Here is a 25,834-nt window from a genome sequence, read left to right as displayed (position 1 = left end):
AGACTTTCTTAAAATAGAAATTTATTGCTTTATATTTTGAATTCCCTCATGTTTTGCTGTAACACATGACAAATTTTTTATTTCAAATTTTGTATTTAAGTTTAAAATTTTATGGGGGCAGCTAGGTAGCGCAGTGGATAGAGCACCAGCCCTGAAGGCAGGAGGACCTGAGTTCAAATTTGGCCTTAGACACGTTTAATACTTCCTACCTGTGTGAACTTAACCCCAATTGCTGCAGGGGAAAAAATTTTAAAATTTTGAAAAGATTTCAAAAAAAGAAAGAAAATTGAGAATCCTCCAAAAAATATGTAAAAGATTATTTCCCACAAGAAGGACTTGCATGTTGTGCATATTAATGTCACATATAGTGTTAAAAGACTAAACTCTCTATGTTTTTAATATATTAAGTTTTAATTATTGTCTTTTATTTTTTAGGGCATCATAATTTTCCCCAGTATCTCTTCCCCTCTTCCTACCAAAGAATCATCTCATATAACAAATGGCATTTTTTAAAGACAAGGAAAAAAAAAGAGGAAAAAAACTCAGAAAATACAAATTAGGAAACTGAAGCTCAACAAAATTTAGTGCTCTAAGAGGTAAAATTTATGACTTGCTACTAAGTGTCAGAGGGAGAATTTGAGCCCGATTTTCTTCTAGTTCGAGTCCAAAAATCTTTTTTAGTGAATCATCAGAATAAGTATGTAGGTGGAGACTTGTGGACAGTTGCAAACGAAGCTCTGGCATTGAGGAGGGAGGCCTGGTCTGAGGGCCTTGGCCTGGATGCTACAGCCAGGATGAGCAAGGTGCACTGCGGAGCCCAGGCCTTTGGATGTGGAGTCGGTCCTGGGAGCTCCCAGGATCGCAGCCAGAGCAGGAGGGAGCTCTATTTTACCGATGGGGAATCTACGGGACAGCGAGGAGGGGGCCTGCAGAGGGATTCTGAGAGAAATGGTCCTTTCTGTCTGGTGTTTAATAGCTGCTTATTGAATTGGGACAGCGGTTCTCCCTTCCTCATTCCTCCTCCTTCAGAATTCAGCCCCTGCTGGTTATGCGGGCAGGCTTGGGGGTGCTGGGCTGACCACGAGAGGGAAACTCAGGTCTGGGGAAATGGGGATCCTCCCAGGTGTCAGACTTGAAATAGATAATTCTCCTTGACCTCAATGGAGTGATTAACCTCTCATTAGGAGAAGCCCACCTCTCATCATCATATTCTCATTACTTATTAACCAATCAGAGTTGTTCTACCCTAAGAACACCTACTCTTCCTAGGGCAGAGAAGCCTTGAATGGGTTCTGTAAGGGGTCTTGGGTGGGAGAGAGGAAGCCAAATGACCTTTTTTTTGGGGGGGGGGGAGCTGAGGCAGTTGGGGTTAAGTGGCATGCCCAGGGTCACACAGCCAGGAAGTCTGAGACCAGATTTGGACTCTGGTCCTCCTGACTTCAGGGCTGGTGCTCTATCCACTGTGTCATTTAGCTGCCCTGACCATTCTATTATTAATACTATGCTAGCATTTAATAAAATGATTACTTAGAAACTCTCTCGATCATTTTATGTGTCATAACTCAAACCCAGGCTTTTTGCTTCTAAGTCCAGTGCTCTTATTAATTATGTCTTGTTGCCTCCCTGGGGGAGAATACAAAAATTGCAAAGGGAGAAATGTGAAGGGAAATCACCTGATGGATCAGTCTGTCAGTCAGTGGGTAACAGGAGGGGTTCATGGATCAGGAATCATCTGAATTTCTGCTCCTTAAAGGAATAGAAGAATTTCAGGGGCAGCTTGATGGCACAGTGGTTAGAGCACCACTCCTAGAGTCAGGAGGACTTGAGTTCAAATACAGCCTCAGACACGTAATACTGCTTAGCTGTGTGACCCTGGGCAAGTCACACAATTCCAGTTGCCTGAGGGGGAAAAATAGCATTGCAGTGAGGAGAGCAGTGGAGGAGGCTATTCTAGCAATTGCACAAAGAGATAGAAGAAAGTAGTTATGGGGAAATGGGGACTCACACCTGACCAGAGCAGCACAAGATGCACAGGCAAGAAGTGGGAGGCTGTGGATAGGATTTGGGGTGATTATGAGCAAAGAGTTTTCATGAGGTCCTCGTGTGCCCAGCTCCAGGGCTACGGAGGCAGAGGAGGCTATGTCTGTGTATACGGAATGCCCAGGTACACAACTGCCCATCCACAAGGGTGCAGGTGTGCACACACTGAAGGTCAGAGAGAAGTGGGGCGGACAGGAGGGCCTGGGATCGAGCCTGCCCACCTTAGAAGGGCCGCCTCTTCCTGGGAGACGAGGGATGCTGAGACTTCAGAGGGAGAGGAGCCGGGGAAGGAGCCCCAAGGAAGTTCTTGACCAGTGTGTCCCCTGCTTCTTGAGTCTTCCTCTGAGAGGGATGAGCATCCTGGCGGGCTTGAGGTTAGAACAGTCTGATGTAGTGAACAAGGACGAAGGGTGGGACAAGATTGCCAGGGCCCATTTGAGATAGTGAAACATAGATTCACAGTCAGTGCCGTTTATGGTTTTTCTCCAGATTTATTCTGCATGATAGGTTGAATCCCATGACCTAAAATTCTCTTGAGAAAGGATGAGAAGCTCTCAAGAAGGAAATTCTGAAGACTAGAAGTGAAATAATTTCAGTGGAGAGGGGAGAGGAGGGAAGCGGAGGGGAAGGGGTCCAGCATTTATTCAGCACTTACTTTGTGCCAGGCACATGATCTCATCTGAACCTCAGTAATCCTGGGAGGCAGGTCCTTTTCCATTTTATACTTGAGAAAACCTAGGCAGAGAATATGTGTTTGAGATCAGATTTGAACCCAGACCCAGCTCTATATTCATTGCCCAGACTCAGTTCTTTATTCATAGCCATTTAGATGGCTAAAGGGTCTGGAAGCACTTCACCAATGCAGAATTCAAAAAGAGACAAAATGTTTCCTCCACTTGGCTCTTGGGAAAGTTCTAGGATGGGTCGTTTAGAAGCATCTAGGAGAGCAGTCCCTGAGAGCAGCGAGTCTTTCCCACACGTGGATCATTTTAATCCTGGAGGTGGTGGCTCAGAGAACAAAAGACACGGTCTGTGGGGGTGTTGTGTGGAAAAGACAATCAGAGGGCCCAACTAGGGATAGTGGAGGAAAACTTCCAGAACACGCTGCCCAAGAAGGGTCCCAAGCGCTTCAGAGAGCGCACAGCCCCTTTTCCTTGGAGGTCTCTAAGCACTTTCTCTTCCTGAGTCATTGAAGCAAGACCAGAGTCAGGGCTGGAGTCTTCAGTGTCTGACTGAGCTCTAAGTGTCCCAGGGTGTCGGCTTCTTGGCCATTGGAACAGACTGTTCTCTTCTGCTCTTTCCAGGGATGCTTGGGGTGGATGCTCCTATTTCACTGATGAGTCTGAGGCCCTTCGGTTACCCTCAGCTTGTTTTACCAGGACTTGTGGCCAATGCTGAGCCGCGGGCAGATGAGCCCGCACCAGAGCGGCAAACAGAACTCATCCTCCTCTTCCCCTAGACTTTCTCAGTGTCTGGATGTTCGCCATCCTTTTAGTCAGAATAGCTCCCTTGTCCCACCCCACTCTGTTGGTTCTGGGGTCTTGTGGCCCTCGTGCCCAATCATGGGCTTGGCTTAATCATTTCCTCCCCAAGATTGTTCACAAACATTGTATCCTTTGCAGTCATGGCCACCCCACTAGGGGGAGAGCTAGCCGTTGTACAGGCCTCCTGGGCAGCAAGCTGGCCCAGTTGGAGAGGGCTGGGCCTGGACTCAGGAAGATTCCTTCTTGTGAGTTCAGATATGTTTTGAGATATATCTGACTCTGTGCAACTCCGGACAAGTCAATCCGTGTGCCTCAGTTTCCTCATCTGTACAATGAACTGGAGAAGGAAATGGCCAGCTACTTCAGTATCTTTGTTAAGAAAACCCCAAAGGGATCACTGACTATGACCGAAAAACAGCTAAACCCCCAGAAAAGGGCGCTGTGCTAAGCACTACAACTGGGATCCATTTGGTCCTTGCTACAACCCTGAGAGGCTGGGGCTGTTATTAGCCCCTCTTTACAGTTGAAGAAACTGATGCAAACAGATTAGTGACTTGTCCAGGTCCACAGTTAGTAAGTCTCTGAGGCTGAATTTTGACCCTTCCTGACTCCAGGCCAGCTCTCCCCACTAAACCAGTTTGCTGCCTCTGGGCTATCCTGAACTCTCACCTTATTCCCATTTTGTTCCCTTTAAATCCAGGCTCTCCAGTCTGTCCTTCACACAACTGCCAAACTGGTACTCCTCAAGTTTGGGTGGAACCGTGTCTCTTTAGCAGTAGCCCCAGGCTGGTTTTCTGGTTGAGCTCCGGTACCCCTCCTTTACCCACTTGGTTAAACTCATCTATTTTCTTTTTGCCTTGTGGTTTATTCCATCTCCTCCCTCTTTGATTTGGCAGAAGCTCCCTCTGATCTTGAAATGTTTGCATTTTTCCTTTCCACTTGGAATTCAGTATTTATTCTCCAGGGCTCGGCTCTGGAGCAGACAGGAGGGCCTGGGATTGAGCCTGCAGGCGGAAGGGTTTGCCCTGGCCAGAAAGGCCGGTTCTTCCTGTGAGACAAGGGATGCTGTGACTTCAGAGTGAGAGGAGACTGGAAAGGAGCCCGAGGGAGTTCTTGGCCAATGATGCCCTTTGTTTCTTGAGTCCTGATGTGAGGGATGGGCCACAAAGCTTGACTGTAGTCTTTGAGGGGAGTGTCTGACTGTAAATGTGCTCTCTGCTGCTGTCCAAACGTTGCAGTCCGCTGACCGCCTCCCATCCCGCCGGCTCCTCCTAGGAGATGTACCTCTGACTTAGAGCCCTCCCTCCGGCTCTTGGGGTCTCTGGGAGATGTCATTGTGAGGATCAGAGCACATAAAGCCCTCTGCAGCTCTTATTTCCAGTGTTATTTCTGGTTGGGCCCCACCATTCATATGTGGCAGCCACTCTGAGGTTCTCCCTCTTTTTCTTAGTGACCCTGGTTTCCACGGGCTTGATTATCCTCTGTGTCACCAGCACAGTGTAGTCGATAAAAAGCTGGCTTCTAACCCGGGGATACCCTGCTTGGCGCTCTGTCCCTCTGGTTCAGGCTGGGCAGCCGTCACACTGATTGCCCAGGACAAGGGGTCCAGTCAATTCTGATGCTTCTGGGATCAAATAGAAAGCCCTCAGTCACCATAGCCCAGTGCTGTCCCTGGGACGTGACCCCAGATGTTTTCTCTGGCTGCTCTCCGTGCTTTGAACTCTCCTGGGCCTGGGGCTTTCTTCCAGCCTCAGCTGAAGCTCCACGTTCTGCACGAAGTCTTCCCGGTCTAGCCTGTCTGTCTCATTAGTCCGCAGTGATTTCGTTTTGCTTTTCCCATTAGGTCGTGAGCTCCTTGAGGGCAAGAGCTGGGTTTTTTTGTATTTTTGTCACTTAGCATAGTGCCTCCAACTGAGTGGGTGCTCAGTGAACCATAACTGACTGACTGACTGATTGACTGACTGACTGTTTTAAGTCTATACATCTCTAACCTTCTGGGTATGAACTCCTAATTCTATATTTCTTGCCCGTATCTTTCTCCCAAACTCTGGGCCGGCCGAGCCAAGTGCCCCCTGGACACTTCAAACAGGATGTGCTGTAGATATTTGTGACTTGCACATGTGTAAGACTCCTCACTCCCAGCTTGCCTTTGGGGCATCCCCACCTCCTCTGCCTTCCCCCCACGTGGCCAGGCTGCTTCCTGGTGTTCCATGACCATCTCTTTCCATGTACAGCCCCTATTTCTCCTTTTCTGTTGCCTCTACTATTTCAGCTGTCTTCTGAGGGGTCTCCTGGCCTCAGGGGCGTCTCGCCTTTCACATTGCCACCAACTTTGTGGTCCTTTCTAAAGCTCCATCATTCCCCTCCTCAGTGACCTCAGGGGTTGGTGGTCACCCCCAGGATCCAGGAGGAACTCCTGTGCCTTTGAAGCCCTTCACCACATGGCTGCAACCTGACTCTCCTTCTCTGTTGCATCGTTCCTCTCCCCCCATGCACACCAGATAACCTTCTGGGGGTCCTGCCTGCCTCCTCTCTCTGGCCGACAGTTGTTCCTATGAGCCTGTAGTGCTCTCCAAAGCCCCAGTTTTCTTCGGGGCTCAGCTCAGACACCACCTTCTACAAGAAGCTTTCTCTGATGTCCTTAAATGCTAGGGCCCTCTCCTCAAGATCACTGGTGTCTTAGGAGGCACATCTTGTCTCCCCTTCCCTAAGGGCAGGAATTGTTGCTTTTTTCTTTGTATCCCTAAGACTTGGCAAGCCATGGGTGCCTGATAAATGCTTATTAATTGAGTGTGGTTGATTTGTCCTTCTTAAAGAATTTATAAAATGTTTCTGTTTCATAACTGCATTTTAACCTATAAAGACTGTAGTTTTGATGGGAAGTGGTAAAATTAATTTATATCTAGACTGGGCTTATTTGGTTAAGGAAAGAAGGGATTCATTTTTTCTTTTTTGGGTGGGGGTAGAATCACTATCTGTCTTTAAACTTGACTGATGTTTAACTCTTTCTTGTTCCTTCTTTTTGCCTTGTTTTTCTTAAGTGCTGCTCATTCTGAGCCATTTTCTTTTTGAAATAGTTACTGTTCCTCTTTTTATGTCCTGTCTCAGGGACAAGTCTTGCTTGGCTAAAGTTAGCAGAGACTGTTTTTAAGTGCAGAAGACCTTAATAAGTTTGAAGCTATGTTGTTGACACCTGCACTTAGTTAATAGTGATAATTAGACTGCTAGTTGATGACTGGTTGAGTGCTGCAGTTTTCAGAATGGATCAGATGGACAGAACACTGTATTTGATGGACTTTCAGAGATCAGTCTAGCTGATACAGAAGTACAGAGTCTGAGAGTTGGAATGGGCCCTCATGTGTGAAAGAAATATTTATTACTTATGTGACAGAAAGTTAGCTTCGCTTGGATCTCCAAGGAAAGGGAATCCAGTAAACTTTAGGGTAGTTTCATTGTGCAGTTTTTTCTGACATTACGCCCTTTATTTGCCATTATGTAGCTTCTGTTCTTGCCAGGTGTTTTTATGTAGAAGGTGGTACTTGAAGGAAGCTAGGAATTATTTTAATTTCCTTTTCAGTTGTTATTTATTTTACATATCGTTTAGCATATTTTTTGGAGTTCTGAATTCTCCCAACTCTCCTCCAACCCATTGAAAAGACAAGAAATATGATAGAATTATCCATGTGAAATCATGCAAAACATAATTCCTTATTAGCTATGTTATTAAAATAAAGTGAAAAAAATCATGTTTCAGTCAGTACCGAGATGCCATCAGTTTTCTGCAAGTGTTTGACACTTTTCATCTTCAGTTCTTTGGAATTGGAATTGTTTTGAATCGTTGTATTGATCAAAACAGCTAAATCATGTAAGTCTTTCCAGGTTTTGTGAGACTATCCTGGTTGTCATTTCTTATTGCACAATAGTATTCCATCATGGTCATAAACCACAACTTGTTTAGCCATTTACCAATTTATGGGTACCCCCTCAATTTCTAATTTTTTGCCACCACAAAAAGATGCTATTAAATGTTTTTGTGCTAATAGATTCTCTTTCCCCACTTTGATCTCTTTGGGATACAGTAGACCTAGGACCTGATAATTGTGGAATCAAAGGATAGTTTTATAGCCCTTTGGGCACAATTCCAAATTTTCCTCCAAAATGTTTGGCTCAGTTTACAACTCCACCATTTCTAGTTTTTCCACATCCCTCTCAACATTTGTTATTTTTCTTTTCTGTCATATTAGCCAATCTGATAAATATTAGATGGTACCTCAGAGTTTTCAATTTTCATTCCTTTAATCAGTAATAACAAGGAACATTTTTTCCACGTGACACTATAGATGTCTTTCTTCATTGAAAATCTGCCTGTTAAGGGGTCAGCTAGGTGGCGCAGTGCGTAGAGCACCAGCCCTGAATTCAGGAGGACCTGAGTTCAAATGTGGTCTCAGACACTTAACACTTCCTAGCTGTGTGACCCTGGGCAAGTCACTTAACCCCAGCCTCAGAAAAAAAAAAGAAAAAAAAAATCTGCCTGTTCATGTTGACCAGTTATCTGTTGGGAATGGCTTATAATACATTTTTATAAATTTGACTTAGTTTTCTATATATTTGAGAAAAAAGGCCTTTAGTAGAGAAACTTGCTATAAATTTTTTTCTTCCATTTTCCTGTTCTTGTGATCTTGGTTTCATTAGTTTTATTTGTGCAAAAAGTTTTAAAATTTAGCGTAGTCAAAGTTCCATTTTACTTCTTGTGATCCTCTCTATTTCTTGTTTAGTCATAAATTCTTCCCTTGGCCATAAATCTTTCAGATAAAATTTTCATGCTCCCCTAATTTGCTTATGATAAAGGGTGACCTTTATGTCTAAGTCATTTTGACCTATCTTAGTATATGATACGAGATGTTGATCCATAGCGAGTTTCTGTCGACCTGCTTTCCAGTTATTTTTGTCAGATGGCGAGTTCTTGTCAAAAGCTTGAATCTTTGCCATTTATCAAACATTTGATTGCTGTTTATGTACCTCCGTGTATTGTGTACCAAATCTATTCCACTGATCCACCAGTATGTTTCTCAGCCAGTACCAGACTGTTCTTAGGATTGCTGCTCTGTGGGACAGGAAGCTAGGGATTCTCAGCAGTGGAAGTGGGCCCTAGGTATCGGGGACAGCCAGTGCAAAGGCACTGAAGTGGAAGACTGCCAGTTTGGTTGGACGTGGTGGAGCAGAGCCGTCAGGTTGTAAAGGTCCTTAAAGCCCACAAAGGAAGTTGCGGGTGTGTGAGAACAGGGTCAGGTCTCTGGAAGGGTCCTAGCTGTGGGAATGGCAAAGGGAAAGGCAAAGATAGAAACAACACTAGAGTTACAGTAGGTGATCGTGAGGGAGGTGCCAAGGGCGACATGGAAGTCGCAAGCCCGAGTAATTAAGGGTGAGGGTGCCTTTGACACAAATAGAGCAGTTCCGAAATGGAGAATTCAAGGGAAAGAAAATGAGCTGTCTCAGGGTGGCTTGACATCCAGTAGGCAGTTGTGTGGATGGGTGTCCCCTCAGTGTCTCATTTTTTCCCACCACAAAGAGATGCCGTTAACTGTTTGTGTACTGATGGGCCCCCTTTCCCCCCTTGGATCTCTTTGGGTCACAGACCTAGGACCTAGTAGCGTATTGGGGAATCAAAGGGAGGCAGTCTTATAGCCCTTTGAGCACAATTCCACATTGTTCTCAAAATGGTGGGATTAGTTTACAACTCCACCAGAAGACGAAGTTGGATATACTTGCTGAATCTGGGCACTCGCCATCGTGAAGATGATGGTTAAACCAGAGGGAGCGGTGCTTGATGTGATGATGGGTGACGATTCCAGGCCACAGTTAAGGGACTAGTTCTCTTCTTAGTTCCGCCACTAATGATGTGCGGTGGCCTTGGAGGGCTGACGTATGGCCCCTTGGGACTAAGGAGGACGAGTCGGGCAGTCATGGAGACTGAGACAGCGCATCTCGAAGTGATTGAGAACTATTAAAAGTGTTGTCTGAGGAAATGCCCTTTGTGCATCCAGTGTGTGCTCCCCTGCTCCCCCTCAGGATGCGAGCAGCCGGGGGTCCTGAGGCCTTTCCCTGGACCCTGCAGGCAGCCACTTCAGCCTCCCATTCTCCCTTCTCCCTCGCAGCCCCAGGGGAGACAGCCCCAGTAGGACACCTGCCTCACCTGCCTTTCCCTTTTCTGAGGTCTGGCTGGTGTGCCGTCCCTGCGGCAGGGTGCTTGGCTTAGGGGTCGCGCTGAGACAGTGTTTGTTTTGTTCCGCAGTTAGGCTCCTGCCAGCCTCATTCCTCCTGGCTGCCTCCTGGGACTCTCCCCTTCCCGGGGGCCTCTTCCTTCCTGCCTCCCTCTCCGCCTTGCCCTGCAGTAAGTCACCGGGTTTGAGCAGCGAAGGCTGGAGATTCTGCGTGTTCCCGGGCCTGCCTCCCCCCCCCCCCCCCCCTGTCGGACCGGGGGAGCCGTTCCGCTCCCTGACACAAAGCCAGGGCTCGGCTTACTGTGGGCAGAGAGCTCCGCCGGCTCCCCACTCGCCCTCGCCGCTTAGCATTCCCGGGGTGTCGTGGCTGGGGAGGTTGCTGATGTCACTGCCTGCCTTATCAGGATTTTGCTCTTTGTTTCACAGGGAGCTGTGATTGGTATAGACGATGAGGACGACAGCACCTTCACAATAACTGTTGATCAGAAAACCTTCCATTTCCAGGGTGAGCTGAAAGAAGAGATTCTTTCTTTTTGCGGTCGCATCTGCAGGGATCTTCTCGCTGGGGGTGGTGCTGGCTGGATGCCCCAGATAGCGCGTGAAGGTTGAGCCCGGGCGGGGGGAACCCCCGGTGAGAGGGGGCTGCTGCTGCTGCAGGGTAGGCTGGCTTCTCTGCGATGGCGGCATACGTAGGTATCCGAAGAGGCTGTGGCTCTGCGGGCAGCGAGGGCTGATTAAAAATTAAAGCCTAAGACGAGTCCGGGGAGAGAATGACGGGCCGCCGGGAGGCCCCCTCCTTCCTCCGGGGGAGCGGGCTGCGGCTGCCCGGCCGAGGCAGCTGCTGCCCAGACTTGAGGCACAGCTGTTGGGGGGGCCTCGCCTGGCTCCAGGGGGGCGCTTTGCTTCACGGACTCCCAGCTTGCCCTTTCCACCTTGTCTGCCAGCTGTCCTTTCTCTGCTCCTGGCCCTGACCCCTTTCCTTACGCCAGTCCCTCTGCCCCTGCCATATCCCGGCATTGCATGCTTTGGCTCTCGGGCAGGAAGGGTGAGGTTTCATGCGAGCCCTGGGGAGCGGCCTCCCAACCTGCTGTGGGTGGGGGGCTTGGCCGGCCCTCTGCCCTGGTCACACAGCCGGGAGGGCTTCCCCTGGGGGGCTGTCTGACCACTTTTCTGGCAGAAGCAGAGCCCCGAAGGGGCTCTTCTGGGGAATTGATCCCGAGTTGTGTTTTTTGTCGTGAAAATGTTGTGAGTAAGCAGTCCTGGTTGTTCTTGGTCAGATTGAAGGGAGTGTCCCGGTGACCATTGTGTTCTAGAAAGGGGGAGCTCTGGGTTCTCCCTGGGCCGGACGCAGTTTGGGCTCTGGGATTGTGTGAATGCCACCACGCTGAGCCCCGTGAACCCTCATTTTTTCCTCTACTAAATGTTTTCTGAAAGAAATAAGAAAGAATAAATGTTGAATGGATGTGCTGAGCATTTCTTGCCAAGGCTTGAGCTGATTCAAGCTGGACGCTCCAGTGGCTGGTGAGTGCAGGTGTGGCTGCAGGTGAGGACTGCCAGACTGCAGTGTGGAGGGTGCCGCTCTGCAGTTACTCGGGCAACTCCCCCTCTGCGGCTCTCCTAGGCCGGGCTCTGGGCTCGTGTCAGGAGAAGCATCCCCTGGAGGACCTTGGGCTTTTAGATGGAAGGCCTTTCCCCTCCCCTCTGCCAGCCCCGGCCCGTTCCGACGGCTTCTGGATGCCAGAGCAGCTTGGGAGGGGGTGATGGCGGTGAGAATCATGCGGACTCAGACCTCCCGGAGGCTCGGAAGGTCCAGCCGTCTCACTTCAGTAAAGAGATGGGGCTGCGTAATTGAAGTTTTGTTCCCGATGACTAGGATCTGAGAGCAGCAGATGAGGCAGATGGGAGGGAGTGGTGGGGGTTTTCTCATTAAGGATGATGCTTGCATCCAATCAGAAATCTCTGTGTATTTGAGAAAAAACAGTTGAGAAGCCAACATGTTTTTCATTTTCAGTTTGTAATATGGTTTTGGGTCCAAAGGTCCCAGCTGGAAGGCCCCCTGGTTTTATGGATGGGGAAACTGAGGCCCAGACCACCCAGGTCATGTCAGAGGTGCATCCAAACCCAGACCCCCTGACTCCAGAGCTAGCACTCTTCCCCCTTTATTCTGAATTTGTGTGTACATTAATGAGCCTCGCATTGTTAAATGTCCTGTCCTTGTCTTTTTGAACAAGACGCATTGTGGTGTAGTAGGATTTGTCCTGGTCTTTGAGTGAAAAGAACTGACTTGAGTGTTGACTTGGAGGCCTGGGATGCTCACTGGTAAAGGAAGGACAAGAGCACCAGGTGGATGTCCTCCCCCAGCCGGGCTGGGTATCAGCAGGAGAACAGGAGTGGGTGTTTGCTCTAGAACCGTGAGCTGGGGTGAGTTAAAAACCAGCCCAAACTGCCAGGTAGTAAAAGTCAGCATCACCTTCAGGTTCCTGCCAGGTATCCTGAGCCAGCTAGGCCTGCGAGGCACGGCCCCTGGTTACTTTCACCAGTGTTCCTCCTCCTCCTCCTCCTCCTCCTCCTCCTCCTCCTCAGCTGTCAGAGAGGGGTGGTCCGAGAGCCCCCAGGAATCCCCTTTCACATGCCAGATTAGGACTCTGAGGTGTCAGACAGCAGGTGCCAGTGCTCTGGTAGAGGGAATCGGCTCCGTCTGCTCGAGAAGTCAGGTCCAGACCAAAACATCTTGACCACTCCCGTTAATAATTAGTCATCCTCAAATGTGGAGTGGAAACAGGCAGGCAAGACACTTCCTCCTTGGGGCTCCCACGTTTCCCCTCCATAAATCTGGGAACTGCAGTAGGTGGATGGCCCCAGAGGGCCGACCTTCCCTCTCAGCCATTTCTTTGTAGAGAGGGAGAACCTTGGTTCTGACAGGTAGAGGGAACCTTGGCCTTTGAACCTGGACCTACATCCCAGCTCTGTTCTCTGCTGAGTGGCCTTGGACAAAACCCTGCCTCTTTTTAACTGCAGCTTCTCTATCCAGGTGGGCAGTGGGACTTGTACCACCTACCCACAAGGACCGATTTGAGGAAAATGCTCGGTAGCCCTTGAGGTGCTAGATAAATTGTTATCTGCAGATTTTGTTGAGACACTAAAACTGAAATGCCGTCCCTCTCGTGCTTAAGTATTTCATGTTTTCAAAGGACTTGGATTCCCAGTCCTGCTTGTGAACTCTCCCAGGATCCTCAGAGTCCTAGAGCCTTCAGGTCAGAGGGAAAGGGACTCTTAGAGATGAGATCATCTAGTTCAGCCTTCTCATTTTTCAGAGAAGCAGAGGTAGAGTAACTGTCCCGGTCTTGCACAAACTATCCTGAGAGGCTTGAGCGGTGTCATGTTCAAAGCACCTTAATTATAGAATTACAGAATCTAGAAGTATCTAGTGTAATCAAGTCTGGCTGAAGAGGCCTTTCAAGACCCAGCACTAGAAGCAGCCATTCAGGTGTGGCTTGAAGGGCTCTCGTGCATGGGAGCCCACTGTTCCCAAAGCAGCTCACAGCGCTCTTGGAAAGCTCTAAATACTGAGAGCGTCTTTTCTGTCCTTGCTTTTTCCCTTCTCCTCGCATAGAATGGAGCCAAAACTCATCCCCCTACCAAGAAGAAAAAGTCCAATTCTTCAGATACTTGAAATGAATGGAAAAAATGAAATGGGGGGGTAGGGTTAGTGAAGGGAAGGTAGGACTTCTGAGAGGGTGGAAATCACTGTTGTGGTTCATCCTTTTTTGATGGGAGGTGGGAGCACTGAGTATGGGTTGTCGTGGGCAGAGCAAGATCCAGTTTCTGGGCTGGAGGAGCTTGGCAATTGTATTCAGAGACATTAAGATGTAATAGAACGAGGACTTTATAAAAGACACTTTTAAAAAGTGTGGCCATTTAATAATATATAAGATTCTTTTTAATCTTCCTGATATTGTGTACTTGTTCATCATTTTATAGCTTATTAGTTAGTTTAGAATTTTTTTTACTTTTAGTAGTATCAGTGGCAGCTCGCATCTATACAATATTTGCTTAATATCACAAAGGGCAGCGCCCTCCCCTTTTAAAAAAAAAAAACTTTCTCACAACAGGCAGGCAGGATTGTTATTCCCATTGTACAGAGAAGGAAACTGAGGTCCAAGAAGGCAAGCAGCTTACTTGGAGCCACATGGGTAGCACATGACAGAGTGAGAATTCAAACCCAGGGATTTTGTCCCCCCACCCCCTGATCAGTGTTTGCTCCATCCCATCGAGCTTTTGAAAATGTTTTCAAGAACCATACTCTCCTCCCCCAAGTCTTTGGTGGTTGTGTAATAGCAGAATCTTGAAACTCAACTTCTCAAAATGTTTGTTTAGGAAGAGCCATTTTCAATCAGTGTGTTCTTGGGTTGACTTTTAAAGGTGGGATTAGGTTTAATCCCAGAAATTACTGTGAGTATCATTGAAGTTGCTTTTTAAAGCCTTGGAATAATCCTGGGCCAGTGCAAGCTCAAGCATTTTCCATCGAAAAAGAAATAGCTCAGTATTAGCAGAAATCATCAAGTTGTCCATCATTCTCAAATTCAATTTCATTGACATCTTTTTTCCCCATTATTTATAAAATAATTTGATGTATCGTGTAAAATAATTTTTAACATTTCTGAGTTCTTGATTGTCTTCCTTCCTCCCTCCTCACCTTCCTCCCCTTGAAAAGCCATGTGTGAAATCAGGCAAAATACACGGACACCTTTTTTTAATTGGCTTCTTGCATCTTCATGCTCCTAGTTTTTTTGAACATCTTGAAAACATGAACATGCACAAAGACATACCCAGCTCAAAATCAGCACAAGGAAATAGAAATAAATTGTGGAAATCATTCAGCAAATACTCCTTGAGTGCCTTATGTGGGATAAATGGTGTGGCATATAATTTGGCATATTCTTCCATGATATTTGGGATCCCTGGGAATGAGTATTAACTACAGAGAGAATGGAGGGGCGTGTGGATAAATAGAACGACAGCATCCGAGGAGCTTGGAGTAAAGAAAAATGTCATTTGGGGAGTCTCCCCCAGGAAGAGATGGGCTGGCTACAGCGTCAGGGTGAGGGATGTTATGGATGAACCGCCCGTGTTCTCCACTAGTTGGAAAGTCTCCATCTAATATGTGGGGTGACCCGGGCCTCTGGGAGCAAACTCCAAGCAGCAAACTGGGCTTGGCAGGCTCGGGCGGGCTGCAAGAGGCGCCCTTGGAAGCTGCACGGAGATTTGTACCATCCCAGAGGCGTTGGAGCAGTGAATGTGTGAGACAGTGCAAGTCCTGCCCCCTCCCTGAGCCTCTTATAAAATGGCAACAAACATGGTTGTACTCTCCCCAGGGTTGTTGTGAGGAAAGGGTTTTGAAAAGCCACAATGTAGAGACTCTGTTCTAAAAGCGTTTGTTGGTACTCGGTGTCCCGGTTTCAGAGGCTGTGCTGGACACACAAAGACGAAAAGCATCAGTCTGACCCTCAAGGAGCTTGCGTGTGGTGGCCACAGCTGGAGAGCTCAGGAGAGGCTTGGGGAGAAGGAGGCTACTGAGGGGAGGCTGGCAGGGGCCCTGAAACTGAGGCCGAGGTGAGGCCAGCGGAGCGGCGAGAGTTGGAGCAGGTGGCCCAGGAGCCTCGCTGCCGTGGGGCCAGAAGGGCTGGAGTCACCCGAGCGCTGGCAGGGCCCTCCTGGGCCAGAGCTCCTCAGCTCCTTGGTTTTGGGAAAGGTGCCTTTCGGGAATAAGAGTCCAGACCAGCACCTCTGACATTTACCCAGCGCCTGGCTTTCCCATTGATGGGACTGTTGTCCTTCTTTGTGGCTGCCTTAGTTCTGGTCCTCTTGGGCTAAGTAAGAGGATGGAAAAAAGGGCAGGTATTTCCCATTCCATTCGCCCTGCCTCCCCCTGGCCTCTTGCAGATGCTGTCTGCTCTTCCCCCCCACCCCTTCCCCCTCATTCTCCTTGATCCCCCTTGAGATGCTGGGCCGTCCTGTTCAATGACCTCCCTGACTTCTGCCCCATGTAAGGGTTTTATATCTGCGTCCTCTCCCATGCATCTCTTGTTGGTTTATCTTCTTTCTGTACCTAAATCACATCTGCTAACTGCCCCGGCCAGGCTAACTTGGACTTCTTTGGGGATGACTTCCAGGGGCAGTGGGTGGCGCAGTGGTCAGAGCGCCGGGTCTCCCCTTTGTCCCATAGAACCCCAGCCCTGCTGAGCTTTGCACACGAGACCTTTCCTGATTCCACAGCTGCTGATGGTGTCTCCCCTGGAGTCCGTCAACTTCTGGAGAACAGGGCCTGCCTCACTTTAGTTTTTGTGTCCCCAGTACCCAGCACATGGTGGGTATTGAATAAATGGTGCTGGACTGATTGAAGAGTCCCCTAACTGGATATCTTCTCCAGTCCTTCTCTCTCCAACCTATTATGTAGATAACCAGCCAGTTCACAAATGTTTAATATTTATTTATAATATTTATAAACTAATATTAATACTATGGGATACAAGGACAAAAGGAAGTCAACTCCTGCCTTTAAGTAGCTTATGTTCTACTGGAGAAAAGGCCCTTGATGCTGGGTAAAGTAGATACATGATAAATACAAAATAATCATGTACTTATTGAATGGAAATAGCACCTGGAACAATTGGGAGGTGGCACTGAGCTCTGATGGGAGTGGAGAGGCCCAAGAGGCAAAAGTGAAGACAAAACACCCCGGGAATGGGTCCTCGGGTGAGGGAAGGCCTGTTACATATAAAAAGCAGGCCGAGGTGTAGAATGAGTGAAAGGGAGAGACATATACTCAGGATGATGGAGCCAGATTGTGAAGGGCTTTAGGTGTCTGAAGAATATGGGTTTCAGCCTGAGGAAGTGGGGAATCACTGATGCTTTTTGGACAGAAGTGTGGCTGATTAAGAGGAATATCCATCCTCCTAAAATGCTGCATTCGTCCATTCCAATCCAACAGACGATTTTCTGAGCACCTGCAATGTGTGAGCCATTATGTCTTGTGCAGATTTTAATTGAACCAGAGATCAGTGGAAATAGAAAGAATCCACTGGTCACCGCCTAAAAGGATTCTTAAAGTGGAAACTCTCATAAATATTATAGCCAAAATCCAGAATTCATAATATACTGCAAGCAGTTAGAAGGAAAGAATTCAAGTACTGAGGAGCCAGTCAGCATCACATGTGATTTAGCAACAACCAAGTAGAAGGAACAGAGAGCTTGGAAAGTGACTTTACAGAAAGCAAAAGATCTAGGCTTACAGCCAAGAGTTGCTTACATAGCAAATCTGAATGTAATATTTCAAAATAAAAAAAAGTGAAAGCAGAAGATTTTAAAGCATTGTTGATGAAAAGATCAGAATTGATAGAAAATTTAACCTAGAAAGGAGTCAGAAGCAAATGCTTATTTCCTTTGCTTTCCCCTGTGGTGCTGGAGTGCATGCCCTCCTAATAGTCTCTTAACATAATAATAATTAGCATTTTAAAAAACCTACTCTTGCCAGGCACTGAGCTAAGTACTCAACAAACATGCTCTCATTTGATCCTCACAGCTCGGGGAGACGGGTGCTATTAGTATGCCCATTTACCTTCGAGGATACAGTTAGGTTATGGTTTGCTCAGGGTTGCATGTTAGCAGATGTCTAAGGTTAGATTTAAGCTTCCTGACTTGCAGCTCATTGCTTTCTGCACCTCCCACTTAAGCATCCCAACTGTCATCCCTCTGAAGTTCATATCTTGCTCCATCTTCTGCCCCCTTAGCTGCTGGTAGTTGCCCCTTCTCCGCCATGTGCCTCTGTATTTGCCTGTTTCTTCCCTGCTAAAAGGTGAGTTCCTCGAGGGCTGGAGATGTTTCCCATGTGTCTCTGATTGTCCCCTGGCATGGTTTCTGGTATGTGGTCCCAGCTTAGGAACGATGGGCAAGTCCTAGAACCGCTCTGGGTCTCAATTTCCTGAATGTAAAGTGAAGAGAGGATTGGATGTGATGTAGTTAGCTCTTGCCCTATTTCCAAACTGTGAGTCTGATGATTTCCAGGGCTCTCTTCTTTCCTCTCAATCTTTCTAATTTAGTCTGATTTAGGATTTCCCTTTAGGCCCCATTACTAGGTCCCCTCAGCCAGGGCTACCTCCTGCTCTCTACCTCAAGGGAAAGCTCGGTCATCCTTTAAACACTCTGGTCTCCACAGAACTTTGAGCTTCCAAAAGGGTCTCCCCAATGAGCTCCTGAGAAGAAACAATGGGGCTCTCAGGATCTGCTTACGGCCAAAGACAGCCCCTGGATTTACTGGAGTTGGGGTCCAGACTGGGGCCAATGCAGTGCTCATCGCACTCTCCCAGTAGCTCCCTCTCCAGATGTGGCCCCTGCCCTTCACTTATCCTAGGGCATTAGGATCATCGTGGCTACTCTTACCGAGATGAAGTAGCAAAGGAGCTGGACCCAGAGACAGGACTAGAGGGGCCCTGGGCATTTCATCTCCTCACCTGTCAGACAGGTTCATAATAGCCCCTCCCTCCCAGGTTGTGATGAGGATCAGTTAAGATGCTATTTGTGGTGCCCTTTGTAAATTTAAAGATGAGCAGTGCCATGAAAACATTAGCTTATTTCCTTTGTAATAATGGGAGTTAAATTTGAGGTATCTAATTGTTGGTGGAATTAGGGAGAAGTTGATTGCATATAAACAGTTTGATTTAGGATTGTATGAATGCTCAGTGAATTGCTTTGGAGCAAACAAGTTAACACCTTAAATCTCACTTGGACAGAATCCTTTGTCTTGTCTGGGCAGCGCCCAGTTGCCCAACGCTTTGTTTACTCTCTGATCAGAAGGAGCGCAGTTACTTCAGAGAGAAAAGCAGAAGTTTTCTGGGAGAACTTGTCTCGTGAATATTTGTTCACAACCAACAGATAAGTTTTGGTTTCAGTCCAATAGCAGATCATCAATGATGAAAGAAACCAGTGTCTCAAAGAGTCTATAGATGAATAAGAAAAAGCCTCCATTTTCTAACTGGTGAAAAGATATAAACTGGATGTTCTCACAGGAAAATTCCAAGTTGTCATTAGTCATGTAAGAAATAATGGCTAGCATTTATAAGGCACTTTAAGGTTTGCCAAACACTTTACAAGTATTTCATCTTAAATTTATATCCTCCTTGAGAGGTAGATGATGACATTATTCCCATTTTACAGATGAGGAAAGTGAGTCAGATGGTAGTTAAGTGATTTGGCCAGAGTCACACAGCTAGTGTTTGAGCTGGCTTTTGAACTCAAGTGATCTTGATTCCCAAGTCCAGTGCCATTCTGGAAAGCAGTTGGGAACCATGCTTCCAAAATCACTGATCTTTGATCCAGCCATACCACCACTAGGCCTCTACCCCAGAGTGACCCGAGAAAGAGGGAAAGACAAAAATATTCTTTCAGTGCCGATAAAAACCTGGAAATTAGCTGTGGTCCAGGACTAGGTGGGGAAGTTTATTGTTCTGCAAAGGATGATGAAGAGGATGGTCTCAGAAACCTGGGAAAACTTGTATAAATTTATGAAGGGAGCAGAACTAAGAGAACGATGTTTATAATAACACTGTAAAGATAAACAAATTTGAAAGACCCAGGGTCTCTGATAATGTAATGATCTGCCACAGTTCAGAGAATAATGATGAAATATTCTGTCAGCTTCCTGCCAGAGAGGGGATGTACTACAGATGCAGGATGAGATGCACGTTTTTGGACATGACCAACGTAGAAATTTGTTTTGCTTGACTATGTAGATATATATTTTAACAAGAGTTTTTGTCTTATTTTCTTTTTTCCCATTGAAGGGGAAATCGAAGGGTGAGAAAAATCTTTAATTGAAAATAAACTAACAAAATTTTTTTTCTATGCTTTCCGAGAGAATAGTTTATTTCTTAAAGAACTGCTGATATATGTCAATTGTCTAAGTTCTTTTTTTTTTTTTAATTTATTATAGCTTTTTATTTACTAGATATATGCATGGATAATTTTACAGCATTGACAATTGTCAAACCTTTTGTTCCAATTTTTCTCCTTTCCTTCCTTCCCCTCCCCCAGATGGCAGGTTGACCAATACATAACATAAATTTTTTAAAGTGAACAGGTGATCATTGTTAATAGGAAACTAATAATCATTACCATAACTGCTAGCTTAGTATTCAAGTAGCAATTTGATATCTTTATTTCCTTGATCAAAACAATTATTATAAAACTATAAAGATAAATGTCACCCTTGCACCTGATAATGTTGCGTCTAGGTTATATGGCAGCCACCGATCATTGGATTATCATTCAGACTTGATTTCTAAGGTTTCTTATAACCCTTAAAATTTGGTTATTGTCAAAACTTTAGACAAGCAGCTTACCAGCAAGGTCTGAAACTCTTGCCCCTCATATACCGTAGGTGTCCCTCAAATTGGATTCCTTCTTTTGGATTTTTATTCTTTTCTCATTCTCTTCCTTGTGACTTAAACACTTTCCCTCCCAGAGGAACAAATGAACCCAAACAATAGTGACAAGGACCCTCCTGATTGACTTTTCCTGTGGAAGTACCTGCCTGGCTTCTCCAACTCCAGGCGCTTGGCCCTGTTTCCTTCTGTGACCTCTTGGAGTGCCTCACGCTTAGCCCTTCTATCAATCATTGTGTTGGTGTGTATGGCAGCATGTCTGTGGGCACACTTTGTCTGCCTTGTGAGACTCTCTGCCCCTTAGAGTAGGGCCATTCTTGTTATTATTAGCTTTTCTGCAGCCCACAGAATACTTTCAGACCTGTGGACTCAATCCGTGATTGAAAATGGCCCAAGCCAGATGCAGTCTACCCCCAGCACCTTACTTCCTGTTACTGCTACTGCTACCACTACAACTACTATCATTAGTACTACTGCCACCTCTATCCCCTACCATGTAAACTAGTGCCAGGCACTGTGCTAAGCATTTCAAAATTATTCTCTTATTTAATCCTTATTTTGACCCTGAGGGGAAGGTGCTATTATTATCCCCATTTACAGATGAGGAAACCGAGGCAAGCAGCTTAAAGCCCCTTGCCCAAGGTCACCCAAGGAGGAAGCATCTGAGGCATTATTCAGATTTTCAGATCCATTGTGCTGTGTAACATAATATTGGTTAAGATTAGAACATAACAAATGCTTATTAACTGACTAGGCAGTGACAGCTGAGAGGGCAAGTCACTTTACCTCTCCGTGCCTGAGTTTCTTCTGCTATAAAATGGGGATAATAATGACAGCGCCTGCTTTGTTATGAATGCCTGGCCCTTCCTCTCTTCTTCCCCCTTTTTCCCCCCAAAATTAAGTTGTCTTTGAGTTTAGGGATTTGACATCCTATTTAGGGAGCTTAGGTGTCTACTTATGAATACAAATGATGTGCAAACTCAGGGCAGGATATCCTGGCTGTGGCTGAGGCTCTAACTGCTAGGGTAACTCTCCCCGAGTTTTGGAGGCCTTTGAGGTGAGCTTCGAAGGATGCCAGGGCTTCTGAGGGAGACAAAGCCAGGGGGTGGGGATGGAACACTTGGTTGGGCTGGCTGGGAAAGGGGGTGAAGAGAAATCAAGTCTGGGAGAGGAGACTGGGATCCAGGGCTTGGTTTTCCTTTGTCTCCCTGAATAATGGCAGCTCTAGAATGTCACCTTCGCCATGATTTGTTTTAAGCCTTCAGGCTTATCACTGCAGTCCATGCCTAAGATTTCCAAGCTGAGCTTATGAATTTCAAAATCACATTTTAAAAACGTCATTGGTTCTTGTATCTCTGTGAGGTGAGATTGATATTTAGGTTCCCAGAGACTTTCAATGCTGTCCTCATTTGGGGAACTGTGAACTTCCCCCAAGGTTGGACCTGAATATGAAAAACAAGTCTGCTTGTGGCTGTGGGTTCATTTCTTTGTTTGAATTTCGGGAAAGTCTGACACTTGGGACTATGGGCCTCTGGGAAGTCCCCTTGATCCTTGGAAGGTATAATTTTCTGCTTCTCTTCCCTGCCTCCATTGGTACCATTTCTTCTTCCCTACATTCACACCGATTTGGGATGTTGCTGGGACAGTGTGTCCAGGCAAGGGGGCGGTTTCACAGGGTTTGTGTTGGGCTTTTGGACACGAGTCTGGGCTCCTGAGATAGCTGTGGTCACCTTACCTGCCCTTCCCACTCCCCAAATTCCTCAGTGGCTAGTTAGAGCTGATTCCAGGCAAGTTTCTGGGGCCCAGTATTGCACCCTGAACCCATGTCACACACTTTGTCTCCTCCTACTGAATAGTCCTGAGGCTGTGGATAAACATGTGCTTTCCATTTGCCCTTTGAACTCTCTGTCTGTCCCCGTCCTCTGTTCTGCCTTGAATTATCAGGATGCCTCAGGAAGGCCTGGGTCAAAGGCCCAGAGAGAGGAGTGGGATGGGAACCTCGGCCTTTGATCCTGCCCCAGAGTGAACAATTCCTGGTGCAGGAAGACCAGCAAAACCAGGCTCCCCCAGGCTCCATTCTGCGAATGCCACCTCTGCTCTTCCTGTAGCAGCCACAGAAAGGGAATCAGGGCATCCCCACACCCCCATGCACCCCTCATAGAGTATGAGAGTCTGCTGGACTATTGTCATGGCCGTCTGGCAGCCACAGCACCTGGCCATCCTGGGGCCTGATAAGGAAGCCCCTTCCAGAAAGGCTTCCAGAGGGGCCATTGGAAGGTGGGTCCAGGCTTGGATGGGGCGGGAGCCATTACCCACTTGGGGGTGGGCTCTCTATGGCAGCTGAAGAGTCAGTGCCTGGAGGCAGGAGCTGCCTCTTGTTCTCCCTGGCACCTGCTGCCGTGTCTTATGATTTGTTCAGGTGTCGAAATTCCCAGGATGGAGACTTTCTTCTCTGGCAGATTGGGGGCTCCTCTGCTGTCCAGCCTCAGGGAGCTTCGAGGCCACCGGGAGGTGCCCCTGGTCACTCGGGGTCAGTCCTCTTCTTCGTTAGCTCTCATACTGGTGGCTTAATCGGTATTTGTCAAATGAGTAGTTCCCCTTGACAGACCAGAAGTGAGCCGAGTCTCTCAAAGGCCAGCCTGTCGTAGTAAGTATAAATTCCATGCTTTTGGCTTGGGATGATCACACTTAGAATTAGAAGACAGGACAGACTTGGCTAGACAGTGTTTTATGAAAGAAAAACAGGACTTTCAGTGGAAAGAACAGTATTCTCCCAAAATCTGATGTCAGAGGATCTCAGATTTAATTCAGCCCCTAGGAACCCTTTCTCCACGTGCTTGCCCGAGGGCTCCCCGGCCTCTGAGATGGCCCCTCACTGTTTCTGGGGTTGGCCTTAGGGGCTAAGCAGGATACTTCTCCTTCTCAGGATAAGCATCCCCTGTCTTTATCTGTCTCCATCATTAACCAACCATCAACTAAAGAACATTTTGCATCTGGAATGTAGCAGGTACTAATTGGAACCTTTGATGGCTCAGCATCCTTATCTCTCTTCTCCCCTCTCCCTGTCATTGGCCCTCCTCTCTCTCTAGTCTCTCAGTTGTGTCCTCTTGAGCTTTGATACCTTTAATTAACATCTTTCTACAAAGGACTCTCAGATCTGTGTAGAACTGAGCCAGTCTCTATGTCTCTCCTTCCTCTCCCCTGAACTTTAGTCCAGCATCACCTACCACCCAGAAGACTTTGCAAATTGGGTATTCCATAGTTATCTCAAACTTAAGATTTCTGAAACAGAATTCAAAAACCCTTCTCGTTTGTTAACTGGTTTATTTATGGTGCAAGTGTCATCATCCACTCCCAGTTTCCTTCTTTACACATAAGCAGTAAATTGCCACCAATTAAGATCCTGAGGGAGGGCTGCATTTTAGGAAGGGCATCAGTTAGCTAGAAAGGACAATGGCTAGGTGTAGTGTCCGGGCTACCTCTCTGGAGGACCTTGGGATCAACCAAAGTCCTTGGTCTTAGGGTGGAGAAGTGAAGGGGGCAGGAGAGCCGCTACGTGGCTGGTCAAAGATGGAGTCTGGACTCTGGAGCCTGAAGTCTTCTCTGGCTGAGAGCTCTGTGTCCCTCCCCCAGCCCTTAAATCCTTCGGTACAATTACCTCACTACATCATATTGAGCATGTGCAGCCATAAGCATCAGGCTGGGATTTAGGTATACCTTTTCAGAGTTCTGGCTGCTACAGGTAGGGTAGTAAGGGACCTGAAGATCATGCCATATGAAAGGATCTACCCCAGGCCTAGAATGGGAAGACTTTCAGGTGTTAAGATAATAGTCTTAACATATACGAGGGGCTCTCATGTGGAAGAGATTGATTTGATTTTGTCTCACAGGGTAGAACTAGGAGCCCCGAGGCCCATTTTTGTTTGATAGAAAGCCTGCTTGCTGATTATCTAGGCTCCTTTTCATTTTCAGGTCAGATGGCCACTTTTGGTGTGGGGGGTAGGGTGGTATAAAAGAACGGTACCTCTAAGGTTCTCTAGTTGACCATTTTACAGCTGTTTCTTCCAAAGGCTAGTAAGCAAACAGGGAGGTTGAAAAAGCTTTTTCTTTTTTCTGTCCCCATGGTACTTGGATGAGTTGGAGGAAATGACATGTGACTTAGGGCCTGGTTTATAGAAAACCAAGATCTAGGCTTCCAGAGGTGGCACAGAGTATTCTTTGGTCCTTTCTTTATAGTTATGAGTTAAATTTTATAAAATCAGATCATACACCATCAGAGAGGTGGGTTCATTTGATTCCAGTGAAGGGAATATTTACCCGGATGAAATCACTCCTACGACATTGAAGGAAAGGAAACAAATAGAAGTGGTTGTTGTAGGGGAGACTTTAAACTTCTTGAGGGTTTGGATTTTTCATTTTTGTCTCGGTATTCTTTAAGGAATGCTTGGCACAGAGTGTGTTTAATAAATGTTGTCTGATAGATTGTACATAAGACAAAAAGAGGCAATTTCTTAAAATTTTAGTCATCTTATCCAGAAACTGGTCCATGAACTGATAGTGGCTTACTGCAGGTTTGGATTGTTTTGTTTTGTTTTTTAATTAATTCACAAAACTCTTTTTCTCTTTTAAAAGGCTTGTATTTGGGGGCAACTGGGTAGCTCAGTAGAAAGAGCATTGGCCTTGGAGTCAGAAGGATATGACTTCAAATCCGACCTCAGACACTTACTTGCTATGTGACTCTGGGCAAGTTATTTACTTAACCCCAATTGCTTCCCAAAAAATTTTTTTAATTTTTAAAATATTTTAATGGTATATGATTTTCCCAATTACAAATAAAGATGGTTTTCTATATTCATTTTTATAAGATTCTGAGTTCCTTCTTCTCTTATCTCCCCTTTCCCCAAGACAGCAAGCAAACTAACATAGGTTATGTCACAAAACTCTCTTTACCAAAGATCCTTACTTCTGAAAACATTGGTTCTCATACTTCCATCTCTTCCTCTCTGTATTCTGTCCTTTTGCTCCCTGACTCCTTCCTTGTCTCTGCTTCTGCTTCCCGAGATTCCTTCCCCATTACTTTGAGCCTTAAAGGGAACTAGGAAATTCTAAGAGTCAGACATAAAGGAGTATGTGTGGTAGCTTTTGCAAAGGTTTGCAGGTGGGAGATTAAACAGTGAGTTCCAGAAATGTAAAGAAGGCAAGTTCAGAGAATACCTCAATGGAGTGATATAAAGTCTGGGAAAACCAGAGCTAAACTGGGAGCTATTGATGATTCTTGAGTCCGGCATGCTTTAAGAGTGTCAGTTTGGCAGCTGTATGTAGGATGGATTGAGAACCTAATCAGGAGGCTATTGCACTAATCTATCTGAAAATTGATAAGGACCTTGACCACACATAGCTTTGTGCCTGGGGAGAAGGGGAGATACAGGAGAAATGAGGTGGATGTGTATTAATGACACAATACTGATTGCACATTGGTGAATGACAAAAGCTAAACATAACTTCTGTATGACTAGAATAATGGTGGTGTATCTTCAAGAGAAATTGAGAAGTTATAAAAGGGAGGTAGGTATAGAGGAAAAGAGAATTTGAGTTCAAATTCAGTTTTGGACATGTTGGATTTAACAAGACCAAATAGGACATTCAGGCA

General features: G+C 46.5%; 1 protein-coding gene across 12 annotated transcripts in view; it reads left to right on the top strand.

Moving 5' to 3' along the window:
- Positions 1–25,834, top strand: part of OSBPL9 (oxysterol binding protein like 9) — a 127,171-nt gene that overhangs the window by 33,932 nt on the left and 67,405 nt on the right. For 4 of the 12 annotated variants that reach the window (XM_074265950.1, XM_074265948.1, XM_074265947.1 and 1 more), the window contains exon 3: positions 10,172–10,250. The exons of 5 other annotated variants lie outside the window; for them this stretch is intronic. In XM_074265950.1, the coding sequence (XP_074122051.1) occupies positions 10,172–10,250 (79 nt within the window). Of the gene's footprint in view, positions 1–10,171; positions 10,435–17,535; positions 17,601–25,834 lie in introns of those variants that run through there. 3 more of the 12 variants (XM_074265961.1, XM_074265955.1, XM_074265958.1) reach the window with 2 other exon arrangements.

The sequence above is a fragment of the Sminthopsis crassicaudata genome, chromosome 4 (genome assembly GCF_048593235.1).
Source record: "Sminthopsis crassicaudata isolate SCR6 chromosome 4, ASM4859323v1, whole genome shotgun sequence".
In the NCBI taxonomy this organism is placed as follows: Eukaryota; Metazoa; Chordata; class Mammalia; order Dasyuromorphia; family Dasyuridae; genus Sminthopsis; species Sminthopsis crassicaudata.
Note: the sequence above shows the minus strand (reverse complement) of the source record. Positions and strands in the feature narration are given on the sequence as shown.